We start from the raw sequence: 12,776 nt of genomic DNA on the forward strand, positions 1-12,776 counted from the left end.
TGTCATCTAAAAAATTTATTGAAGGAGAGAACATGTGAGGTTGGGAAAGACCACTCAGGACATTATTAGAGTAAAGGCAGAGTGGAGTAAAAGACGATTTGGAAGGTGAAAGAAAGTAATATGATTAAGGTAGGAGATTTTGAGACCCAGTGATAGTGCCATCTTTAAGATCAAAGGATGTTAGAGTCAGCAGGAAGTTAGTTTGAGTCTAACCCTTTCATTCTAGAGAAGTGAGGAAACTGGAGCCCTGGGAAGGGAAGTACTGTACCCAAAATGACAGAGATAGTTAAGCCCTTTTACAAACCCTATCCAGCCTTTGTCTAGTTCTTTGCTTTGGTTAATCCTCAACTACTACATTAAAATTACCTGGCAGGTAGTTTTCAGGTTAGTACCTTCCAATTTAGACCCCAATCCATTCGTTGCCTTCACAGACATGTAGACATCGCCATATATTTATTTTTAACTGTGTTACAGTGTCTTCACTGCCCACTGTCTCATGACTGAAGGGTCATCTCATTGAATTTATCAAGGATCTCTTCCTGAGGCCTTTTTATTATGGTTTTTTCTTCCCTAGAATGTTCTGCACTCTTGGATTTAGAATATTATAATCATGTACTTGGACTTATCTGCACTGAATTTTTAAGGAGTGCCTCTCCCACGTAGAACATTATGGAACAGCTGTTCACGTCTCCTGTGGTGGCTGTTACATGTAAGGAATCGTCCTTTAAAAGGATGTTCCCATTGACTCTCTTATCAAGACTGCATGAATAAAATTTTCTTCTTTTATGCTTGGAATCATCTTTCATGTTGAACATCATCTTAGCCAAACCCTTTTATTGTATGAAGAAAAAACAGTGGCCCCAGGAGTTGGAACTTGTCCAGCATCGTGGTGAGTTAGTGACAGTTAAAGAGGGTTGCTTGACCTCTCAGCCAGTGTCCCCAGTCAAGAGATGGAGATGATTCCAGCACTGTCTACTTCAGAGTGTTTTTATGAGGATGAGTAAGATAAATTTTGTAAAAAGCAATATGTAAAATGGAAGTTACCATCAAGGCTTTGAAGTCAAGACAAAGTAGTGTTCTTTGAATTGAATAAAAACCTAGAACTTTACAGTAGAAGTCCTCATAGTCTGAAAACTTTCCCTTAGATTATAAATTCCTTGTTGGCAGAGATTTTAGAAGTCAGTCCAACTCTTTAATATTTTATTTATAGGAAAATGAGGTTGCCCAGCTAGCTTCTATCAGAGCCCAAACTCAGAATTTCTGGAATTCGTTCCGGTCCCTTTATTCCACATTGTGTAGCATAGTACTTTGTGCACAGGAAGAGCTAGTACGTTTGCATCCTAGCAGGCAGGCACAAGAGCAGTTATAGAACAATGAGAGCAGAGCCAAGAATATCCCTTATCCCCAGCAGGGCAGTTCTGTACCAGGTTCTGTGGTTTGCCCAAGCAGGGTATGAAACAGATTCTCCTGAGTCATTGTCTAAAATCACAAAGCATTTCCTGTGTATTCTGATCTGGGGTTAATAAGCACATTTCTTTGTGATTTTTCCTTTATCTAAGCTGTTCTTGTCATTTTGGGAGTGTCATCATGCTCAGGGAAAAGTACATAGTCCAGGATCCTTTCTCCTGTCGCAAGTTCATGTGTTAGCAGTCACTGTAGCTTGGGAGTTGTCAGGCTAGAAGGGTAGGGTTCCTTTCAGGGGTGCATATGCAACAGGGGGACCCTGGGAATGTTTTGTTTGTGTTCATACCTGCATTGTATGTATAACCCTCTTGCCTCCCAGCTTTGTGGGGCAGATAGCAATCTGACTTGTTGGTCTGTCATAAAATAGCATCTCTTTCCCTTTCATGTGATCACATGTAATACAGCTTTCTGTGTGAAGTGTGTGTTACCTCTGGAAACATTAGAAATATCCTAGGCAAAATGACATTTTTCTTTTTTTCTTTTTCTTAACAGAAAATGCCCTAAAAACAATAGAGGACGAAGACAGAAGCAAAACTTAGGTCATTTTACTTCAGATACGTCATCCAGAATGGTTTAATCCAATGACTTTTATATGTACACTGACCATGTGATGTACATTTATTATGTCTTTTTTTAAAGAATGGAAATATTTATTTCAGAGGCCTTATTTTTGGACATTTTTAGTGTAGTACTGTTGGCTCGTATTTAGAATATATAGCTACAGCAGTTTTGGACTGTTTAGTAGTCTTTGTTTTATGTTTTTAAATACAGAAATTGATTTCACAAATTTGTACCACATGGTAATTCTAAGACTTGCTCTTTACCCATGGAATGTAATATTTTTGCAAAGATGGACCACTTCACAAATGGTTATAAAGTCATACCCACTTCTTCCACAGTGACCACAGCAAATGACCAAGCATGAACTAAAGGTAAAAGATGTTTACAGATTACTTTTCTTACAAAAAAAAAAAAAAATCTAGAAGACACTGTGTTTAGACATTTAAATGTTTTTGAGATTTATTAACTGATTTTTTAGACACTGCCTATCGCATGAACTGTAAAGCTGTGTGTGTTAGATGTAAATTATTTATAAGATGTATGGACTGGAATTTGATTATTTCTCTCTTTGGAAAAATAATTCTGAATTAATTTTAAAAAGTGTCTGGTAGCAATGATGGAACAGATCACTGAAAAGTAGATTTAGATGTTGTGAAAATAGTCATTAACAAACAGATTGGAATAAAGCCTACTCTATCATTTAAACTACTTTAATACACATTCATTTTTAAAGAAAATACTTGTTTTAACATAAATAAACCAATTGTATCAGTGTTTGTGAATAAAATGCAAAAATGATTGTTAATGATTGGTGCTCTTCAAGTGAGCTTAAAAATCATCTAAGACCTCTATCCAAATTTGTCCTGTAGTAATAGCTGTATTAATAGATTGTTGGTGTTTAAAGATCTGAAGTGTGAATAGAATGTATTCAGCTGTTTAACATGTAGTTTAGGCATTCAGAAGTATGCATGTAGAATTTAAAAATATGTTCAAAATTAAATATTAATTTTAATATTTGGTTTGGAAAAGCATGTTATAATATAATGTTTTCACTATATGGCTTCTGTTTTGGTGTGTTTATTTACTGCATTCTTTCATATCAATATATTAGTACATTTAATGTGTGAAATTAATAGAAAAAGTAGATATCAGATCAAAATTCCCATTTGCTTTTACAAAAACTGCTGGAAATTGTCTAAAGGCAAAACTTCACCCAGTACTAAGAGTTTGCTTTTTTGGTTATTTGGCTTCTAGGAGTAATATTAGTAACATGGTGGCCTTAGGGAACTTTCTTTTAAACAAGCTTTCCTCTCTACCCACACAGTCTTATTTGAGTCCCTTAGTCAGTCAGTAAGCATGTTGGAACAGCACCCAGTGCTTTGCAAGGGTTCACATTGCAGAAGAGTCACGTATGGGTATTTGTAGTTACAGATACTTGACCAGTCTCCAGGGGTGGGGTTTCCAACCCTTTAAACAACCCTGTTGCCTGTTATCAAGCTAACTTTTTGCTCTTAGTGCCAGAATTGATTTTGGTAAGAACGTCTTTCACTGAGAAATAAATAAAATGGAACATAATGGGTCTGCTTCAAATGCTGATAAAATCCAGCAGAACCGCCTGTCGCGTGTTACAGAAGATGAAGACCAAGACGCTGCTCTTACCATTGTGACTGTCCTGGACAAAGTGGCTGCCATCGTGGACAGCGTGCAGGCAAGCCAGAAGAGGATAGAGGAGAGACACAGAGAGATGGAAAATGCCATAAAGTCCGTCCAGATTGACCTGCTGAAGTTTTCACAGTCACACAGCAACACAAGCTATGTCATTAACAAGTTGTTTGAGAAAACCCGAAAGGTCAGTGCTCACATTAAAGACGTGAAGGCCCGGGTGGAAAAGCAACAAACTCACGTGAAAAAAGTTGAAGCCAAGCAAGAGGAGATAATAAAGAAGAACAAATTCCGTGTGGTAATATTCCAGGTGAGCTTGCACCTGAGCTTAGCTTGATTACTGCCATCATGTGCATCCTTCAATTGCCGACAGGTCACAGTTTCCAGTGTCACGTTGTAACTGTTGTGTATACGTGTGTGGTGGGATTCTGTGTCATCAGAGAGCTCAGGGTAAAACCATGTCTGTGTTCACTGGTGTACTGTCATGTCAGTGCTTTGAGCTTCTCAGCCATTTCGTGAAATGTGAACTGTGGGTCTAGCTGAGTCTATTTCTTGCCTTTGAAACTTAATATTGGTAAGCCTCTTTTGGCGTATTAGCCATATTAGCGTGATGCTCTCTCGTATCCTTTGAGAAGATAGAACTAGAAGGTGTCAAAGAAGCCTCTAATTAAAAACACCTCTTTGTTGTATGAAACAAGAAACCGAGGACCTATAGTTCTTTATTATGGAGAGCCCGGAAAGCCCTAAACAATGAAATGTAAACTTTTCATGATGTAGATTTGTCTTTTGGAATTTTTACATATAATAATGTGTAAGCCATAGTGGTAAGAAAAACACTGAACAGATAGTTCTTCTTTTATTATTATTTATAGTTATATACATGTAGGAGTCACATAAATAATTTCTTATATTTGATGGTAAAGTTTTTTTACTTAGCTAATTTAAAGTGATAGTTTTTGTGTGGCACTGTATATTGAGCTAAGAAGTTCCTTACTCTGCATTTGACACCCGTATTTTTTGAAATAGGAACGCATCCATGGCAAATACCTACTATCTATAATATATTTAAAAACTCACAAATTGAAAGGGAAAAGTTTAACTTTTCTTCATGGTAGAAAATTGGAAAGTCATTATCAATCAGTTTACAAAAGACAAAATAAATGAGCAAAAGTCCACTTTCACCTATTTAAATATTTGCAGTTACTGAAACACTCAGATTTTAAGAGTAGGAGATAATGAGCATTTTCATATTCTGCAGGTAGCAGTATTAATGGGAACATTTCTGGAGGGTGGTTTTGGTAGTATGTGTGAAGAACCTTAAAAATTCACATCCATTTTGGCCCCAGAATTTCATGTCAAAGGCTTTGTTGTAAGCGTAAAATCAGGAATGTGTGTGGCGCTGTTCACTCGTGCATATATGCAGTGTTATCACATGGTATTTTAAAATGGATGTATGCCTGTATGCATAGAAAAAAACCTAGAAAAATGAAAACAATGTGAAATAGGAACACAGTTGGATTGCAGGCAGGTATTTGTAAGATACCAAGGATGTCATCCGTAACTCCCCAGGACTTTCTTTATACTTCAGTCAGTTTTCCGTAGCCCACTGTTGACGTTTAAGGTAACACTGCAATGGAGGAGTGTTATCTTGAATTTGTTTTTAAGAGCCTGTTGGTTATTTAGGAGGAAGAATCAGAGGAAAGAGAAGGGTTGCTTATTTCAAAGGTAGACACGTTAGACTATGCCCTCTAAACATCTTTACCATTTCCCTCTCCTGTCAGGTCCCTGGAAGCCCTTCTTTAGACTTAAATTTTTTGGGGGGAAAAAAAAAGTCGTCTTACTCTCAGAAAGCAGTCTCAGTGTTCTTGTCTATACTGGGGATGTAGATTTCGTACTGAAGGATGTGGTATCCATTCTTGAAGTTGCTTTCCAAGGACATTAACAGTAATGGTATATTTCACCCTCCATGTGCATGAGACATGCCAGGAAACATTCTTGGTATCCAGCATTTCTCCTGAGAACCTTTGTGTGAAGAGTAGACCAGGTTCTAATCAACATTTACCAAGGCTATGGAGTTCCGTCGTGGCACAGTGGTTAGGAACCATGAGGTTGCGGGTTCGGTCCCTGCCCTTGCTCAGTGGGTTAAGGACCTGGCATTGCTGTGGCTGTGGTGTAGGCTGGCGGCTACAGCTCCGATTAGACCCCTAGCCTGGGAACCTCCATATGCCGCAGATGTGGCACTAGAAAGAGGCAGAAAGACCAAAAAAAAAAAAAAAAAACAAAACCAAGGCTAATAAATAAAGCAGAGAAGTTTCTGAAAAGTAGTAATTGCCTTTTGTTTGTCTCTTGACATAGTTCTTTTTTTGTAAAGTTGTTTCTCTGTTCACCTGTTTCCTCCCTGAAACTTGAGCCCCTACAGTTACTTGAATGAACAGAAGATGATATGAAAAAAGTGAGTGAGAGGCACAAGACCATGAAGAGTCTGTGAAGTTAAATTGTTCAGAGTAAGCAGCACTTTGTCAGTAAGCATTTGCTATCTCCTGTGGTGGAAGAGGTTGTAAAGAAAAGTTAAAGGCAAATACCAATGGATTCGATGATTCATTAGATGTTAGAACGCTGTATACAGCAGTCACATGGATTTTTCTTAGCCGTTAAAATTCTTGTAATTCATTCTTATAGTTAATATGTATAAGTGGCTATATTGAGATTGTGCCTTCAACTAAAATTAACTTGAAGCTGAGTAATTCAGCTATAGTATACTTTTTATTTCCATTTAATTTTTTCCTCAAAGAGTTTTCCCTTGATAGATCTTTTGGTGGCAGTCTTTATTGGTACTTTATCTCCATGGTTATCTGCTCTTTATCATACAATTAGGATTCCTCTTTGAACATGCTTTCACCTTGATGACTTTCTTACCATGAAAGCCAGGAGGCTTGCTGTATCATCTAACAATTTTTCTTATTAACCGCGTGCCTTGTGCTTCCCAAATGAGGTATTTGGCCATTCTCTAATGATAAGTCCCAGACTTCTAAATACTTAAAATTCTCCTACCTATATTACTTTGATAATCAAGGCCACCACACTCAGACTCAAAGTTCTCATTTTGTTACAAAAATCATCTTTTTACCTAGATATTTACATGGAAAGATATTTAATAATTGTATTTGGAAATGAGCTATAATTCAACCCTATAATCAATTTTTTTTTTTGTCTTTTTGCCATTTCTTGGGCCACTCCCGCGGCATATGGAGGTTCCCAGGCTAGGGGTCTAATCGGAGCTGTAGCTGCCAGCCTATGCCAGAGCCACAGCAACCCCAGATCCAAGCCACTTCTGCGACCTACACCACAGCTTGCGGCAACGCTGGATCGTTGACCCACTGAGCAAGGGCAGGGATCGAACCTGCAACCTCGTGGTTCCTAGTCGGATTTGTTAACCACTGCACCACGACGGGAACTCCCCTATAATCAATTTTTGTGATTGATTCACCCCTAACTCCTGGTATCTCCTACTCATAGGAGCCGCAACAAATAGATTCACAGAATAAGTACTTTCTCTGACTCTACGTCTGTTTTGTTTTGTTTTGAAAACTGATTTTGTAGAACTTGTGCAGGTGAAGAAAGGGTGTTCCTGAGTTGAACTATAGTGGGTTTCTTCATAGCAGGATTGTGAGGGGTTTCTCCTTACCCAAGAGTAATCACTTGTTGGCTCCTTTTCTAATTATACTTACTCAGGCCATACCAACCCACTCAGTGCTTCCGAAGCTACTCCCTGTAGCAGGTGTCAGGAAAGGAGACGGATAATGTTGCTGCTTCCAACTGATTCATCAGAGAGCTATGAGATAGCCTGACTTTTTTTTTTTTTTTAAGCTCCTAGACTCTCCGATCCTATAGCCAAAGAATTTAATTTTAAATTAGTATCCAGAGAAAAAGAGTTCCGGGAATACCTTCTTGACTATCAGCCTGATGGCTTTTGGAATATGTGTCAATATATTTCTTACATAGTAAACTTTTTTGGTGAACAGGTTTAATCTGGATCTGAAGTAGGAGCCCAGTTTCTCTGATATATTTTCATTCATGGTTCACTTAAAAATCTCTTGATTTTTCAAGTTTTTCTTGTTTAGTTTTAGAAATAATCCCTAAATAGTGAGTTGGAGTCCTTCAGCTGCAGTGTTTCTGGGCTGGTTCTCAAGATTGCCAGTGTCTGCCGTGTTCCCAAATCCAATTCTCATCCTTACTCTTTTGACACATTTGGCATATTGGCCCCCCTTCTCTTCTTGGAACATCTTTCCCATTTGATTTTGGGGGTGAGACTGTCTCGGATTTCCTCCTGCCTACTGGCTGAAATTTCTCCTTTTTCTTTTTTTTAAAATCTCTTCTTATCTTCAGGTCCAAAATCCATTTATCTATCACCAAAATTTAAAAATGTCTAAAAATAAAATTTTTTTGCTGTAACTTATTTGACAGCAAGACGTAGCTTAACCTGAACTCACTTGATGGCAAAAACCCGAGCTCAGGTAGCGTAAGACTGTATATACTCTTTATCCCACCTTAGAGTGAGTGAGTCTTCATGTGTTTTTTTTGCCACAAAAATATTTCTTCCCAAGAGCTCACTGGGAATAGTATATATTATTTCCCCCAAATCTGAAGTGTTGTGATTTCTGAAACATACCTTGATTCCAAGGACTCATGAATAATCAATTGAGTGTAGACCCTTTCACTCTGGGTGATTTCTTTCAACTGGTCTCATGATTTTTAGTTTCATCTCTAAGTTAATGAATCTTAAATTTCTGTCTCTTGTCCAGACCTCCCTCCTGAATTTTAGGCTTATATTCCAGGTTGAGCTGCCTCCTGGGTCTCTCTGTTTGGATGTACAGTGGGCATCTCTTAAGTCAGCAGGTTTAGTCTCGGCTTCCTCCTGTCTTCCCCTTCTCAGCTAATGGCACATCTGTCCTTGAGCTGCTCAGGCCATCTACTTGAGATTCATCCTTGATACTCTCCACATCTAAATCTAGCAGCAGATCCTGTTGGTTCCCACCTTCGAAATGGATCTGGAATCAGACCACTTCTCACCACTACCTCTGCCAACACCCTGATCCATCTTTCAACTTGAATGACCTCAGTGGTCTCTAACTGTGCTGCCTGCTTCTTATCTTGCCCCTCAGCAGCCTAAGTTTCAACAGGGTGGTCCTTTTGCAACATGGGTCAAAGCATGTCACTGTCCTCCTCAGAACTTTTCAGAACGCTTCCTGTCACACTCAGATAAGAGCCATGGTCCTTATTATTGGATACCAAGCCCTACATGAGCTCGCCGGCCCTCCCGATACCTTTTATCCTCTTTCCTCCTCCTTTTGCCCCTTGATGACTCTGCTTCAGCCACACTGTCCTCGTTGTTGGTTCTCCTTTCCTCTTAGATGCATGCATTACCTTCATGTCTAGGCTTGAATGTCACCTTATGAGTGAGGCCTTTCTGAGCACCCTTCCCTGTCACTGTGTGTCCCCTGTCTCTGCTTTATTTTTTACCTTCACACTTATCACCATCCAACATACTGGGTAAGCATTGTTTATTTCTCTGTTTAGGAATACGGGTTCTGAAGTTCCCATTGTGGCTCAGCAGTAACAAACCCAACTAGTATCCATGAGGATGTGGGTTCAATCCCTGGCCTTGCTCAGTGGTTAAGGATCTGGCATTGCCATGAGCTGTGGTATAGGTCGCAGATGCAGCTTGCATCTGGCGTTGCTGTGGCTGTGGTGTAAGTAGGCAGCTATAGCTCAGATTCAACCCCTAGCCTGGGAACTTCTGCTGCTGGTGCAGCCCTAAAAAGCCAAAAACAAAAAGAAAAAACAAAAAGGACAACACAAAAGACCCCACAGGTTCTTTTACTTTGTTTTATTCCCAGGAGGTTCTCAGTTCCTAGAATATTGACTGGTGCATGGTAGATGCTTCGTAACTATTTGTTGAATGAGGCATATGCTTCCTATTGTTCCAACAGTCATTTACTGAGTATACCAATTGTGTACAAGACGCTCTGCTAGATGCTGGGCATTAAACATAAGTAAGGTAAAATCTCTGCTTTCATGGGACCTGTTATTTAGTGAAGACCTCAGGGAGACACAAATGAGTAGAGTTCTAATTCAGTTCAAACTGGTGAATGTTATAAGTAGAGGTATATCGAAGTCATTTGGGTATAAAATGGAGACAGAATTGGTCTCTTTGGGAAGTTGAGAGTATTTGAATTGACTCTTGGAAGATTTCATTCACAAAGCTGAGAAGAGGTAAAGTATTTAAGTTAGCAAAGCCCATATATATTCAAAGGCATGGACTGGTGAAAACAGTTTGAGAAGCTCTGGGTGGTTGTGTGGCTGGACTGGAGGAGTGAGAACACAGGTTTAGCTCAAACTGAAGGGACTTCTAGTCATACTAAAGGATTTGTGCCTTATCCTTTGAGTATTGATGTACTCCCAAACTTTGAAAGTAGAGAAAGGATGTGATCAGAGCCATATTTTAGAAACATTTCTCAGGAACTGCTTAGGTGATGTTTTAGAGGTACAAGTCCTATACAAATTCAAGTCTGAGGTTATAGGGCCTGAATTAAGATGTTGGGAGAGACTGGAAGAAGGAGGGGAGGGAACAGAAGAGTGATTAGTTATTAAGCAGTGTTATCCACAGTGCTTGGTGACCAGCTGAATATAGGATGAGAGGAGGGAATATTTTGGATGGTAGTTCTGAAATTTCTCGCTATTGGTGCTGAGCGTTCCAGGAAAGGGTGGTGGCTGGGTCTTAGTTTTTGGACATGTTAAGTGAGAGGTGCTATGGTGTGATGTTACATCTAGGTGGAGAAGTCTGTCTGGTGCTTAGAAATAGGTCTTTGTCTTAGAGAAAAGGGGGAGGTAAAGGTGAAATATTTGCGAGTCTGCTTACAGTTGGATCTCAAGGTAGAGCAGTAGATAAGGTTGCTCAGGGTGAGCTTGGGTGGGGGTGGGGGGGTGCGTGCTGAGAAAAAGAAACCCTGAGAAATAACCCTATTGAAGGAGCAAGCGGAATGTAAACAGCCCGCAGAGGAGACTGAAAAAGGCGTGGCCGGGAGGTCAATGAACACCTGCTAACGCTTAGCTGGCTTTCTCTCTCCTTCAGGAGGAGGTTCAGTGTCCCACGTCCCTGTCTGTTGTGAAAGACAGAAGCCTGACCGAGAGTCCAGAGGAGGAGGACGATGTCTTGGATCCCCCAGTTGATCTGTCTTCAGACGAAGAATATTATGTTGAAGAGAGCAGATCTGCCAGGCTTAGAAAGTCAGGCAAGGAGCGCATTGATAATCTCAAAAAGGCGTTTTCCAAAGAAAACATGCAGAAGACACGGCAGAATTTTGACAAGAAAGTGAATAGGATTAGGACCAGAATAGTGACCCCAGAGAGGAGAGAGCGGCTGCGGCAGTCGGGGGAGAGGTTAAGGCAGTCGGGGGAGAGGCTGAAACAGTCAGGGGAAAGGTTTAAGAAATCTATTTCTAACGCAGCACCCTCGAGGGAAACTTTTAAGATGCGTAGCCTTCGGTCGAAGACTAAAGACCGAGCTGTGGCCGAAGGTCGGGAAGAGATCAGGGAGATGGGTGTGGACATCATTGCCAGGAGCGAGTCTCCAGGTCCCGTCAGCCCGCTGTACACCGAGGTGCTCAGTGAAACGGACCGCGAGGAGGCTAGCCCTGCGCATGCTCCCCGAGACGGTGGGGAAGCCTCCACCCCCGAGCCTTTAAAAGTTACCTTTAAACCCCAGGTGAAAGTAGAGGATGACGAATCTCTTTTGCTAGATTTAAAACAGTAATTCTAAAGAGGAATTAAATATAATTGTCTCTTTAATCACCAGTTCTGTTTAAATAGTGTACTCGTGTACATGTATATGCCATATAGGAAAACACGTGTGGTATGGCTGTTTCATTTCTTAGGTTTAAAATCATAAAGATAGTACAGATAATAAATACATTTCCTTGTGACTTCCTGGGGAATTCTTTTTTCTCTCTCTCTCTCTCCCCCAGGGCTTATGCGATTTTAACAGCTTTTTCTCTTAGGTCACTCTCATGGCAGCTGTGGATTTTAAAGTTCCTTTCCCATGTCCACCAGAAAAATAGTTTTCCTAGCGAGGGCCAGTTAGGTGCTTGGTAGTCTGCAAAAAAATGAAAGGTAAATTTATGACCATTTATTTCCAAGTGGACTTTTGATTTTTGGTCAAGGCAAATATTGTGGCCAAGCTTGAAGGGTGATAACTCACATGTGGATTACATCCCTATTTCACACCCCCTTTTGATGCTTTTGCATAAAAACATTGAAGTTCTGGACTTGAGCACCTGATTCTGGCATCACACCTTTGCTTAGAGGGAGCCACTTGGCAGGTCATCTGCCAACGTTCTCACTGATAAAATGGAGAGAGTTCACCTGTCCTGCCTATCTCAGAGGACTGTTGTGAAGATGAAGGAAATGTTACACATTCTGGGGGAACAGGAACCATTTCCAGAGAAAACAAAACTTGTTCTTCAAAAAACAGAATCAAAATAATTACATCTGAAAAAACCCTGAGCTCCAAGCAGTGAAGACCTAAGTGGGACACACAATAACGGTGGTCTTCAGAAGCTTTTCTTAGGATCAGGAATGAAAAATAAATGTTTGGGTGACATGTTTTTGTCAAAGAGTAAAACCAGACTGTGGGTTTGTGTTGAGTCTGAAGACATTTCTTGGAAAATTCTTTTCCAATTTTTTTCTGATTCAGATCTCTGATGGACTGGAGCAACAGTGTTTTGAGCAGTGTGAAGCTTGCAAATGTGGCTGTCTTCAAGAGGTCCTTCTAAAGTCACCCCTGGTGCAGTGCTTGGAAATGACCTCAGATGTTTCTGATTTCCAGAGGGAACCCCTCAGGGCCCGTCTATCCAAAACAGTGTTCTTAGGAGTTCATCATAGCTGCTTTTGGAGGAAGCCCAAATCCATCCACTTACTTGTTAGCTGTAGATCTAGCCAATCCAGAAGTAGATATGATGGCTAAAGAGAGAAATGCTCATTCTGGTTTTGCGCTTGGGTATGTTTAAATCTTCTGGTTCATAGAAGAAATG

General features: G+C 40.1%; 2 protein-coding genes across 2 annotated transcripts in view; both read left to right on the plus strand.

Annotated features, from left to right (window-relative positions):
- Positions 1–3,080, plus strand: part of TMEFF1 (transmembrane protein with EGF like and two follistatin like domains 1) — a 93,449-nt gene extending 90,369 nt beyond the window's left edge. The window contains exon 10 of the mRNA XM_047768047.1: positions 1,957–3,080. Within this exon, the coding sequence (XP_047624003.1) occupies positions 1,957–2,041 (85 nt within the window). The 3' untranslated portion in view covers positions 2,042–3,080. The remainder of the gene's footprint in view (positions 1–1,956) is intronic.
- Positions 3,081–3,440: 360 nt separating this feature from the next.
- Positions 3,441–11,669, plus strand: CAVIN4 (caveolae associated protein 4). Its single transcript, XM_047768050.1, has 2 exons — positions 3,441–3,997; positions 10,820–11,669. Exons 1-2 carry the CDS (start codon positions 3,590–3,592, stop codon positions 11,498–11,500), a joined length of 1,089 nt encoding a protein of 362 aa, XP_047624006.1. The 5' UTR covers positions 3,441–3,589; the 3' UTR covers positions 11,501–11,669.
- Positions 11,670–12,776: the final 1,107 nt, after the last annotated feature.

The sequence above is a fragment of the Phacochoerus africanus genome, chromosome 2 (assembly GCF_016906955.1).
Source record: "Phacochoerus africanus isolate WHEZ1 chromosome 2, ROS_Pafr_v1, whole genome shotgun sequence".
Lineage (NCBI taxonomy): Eukaryota > Metazoa > Chordata > Mammalia > Artiodactyla > Suidae > Phacochoerus > Phacochoerus africanus.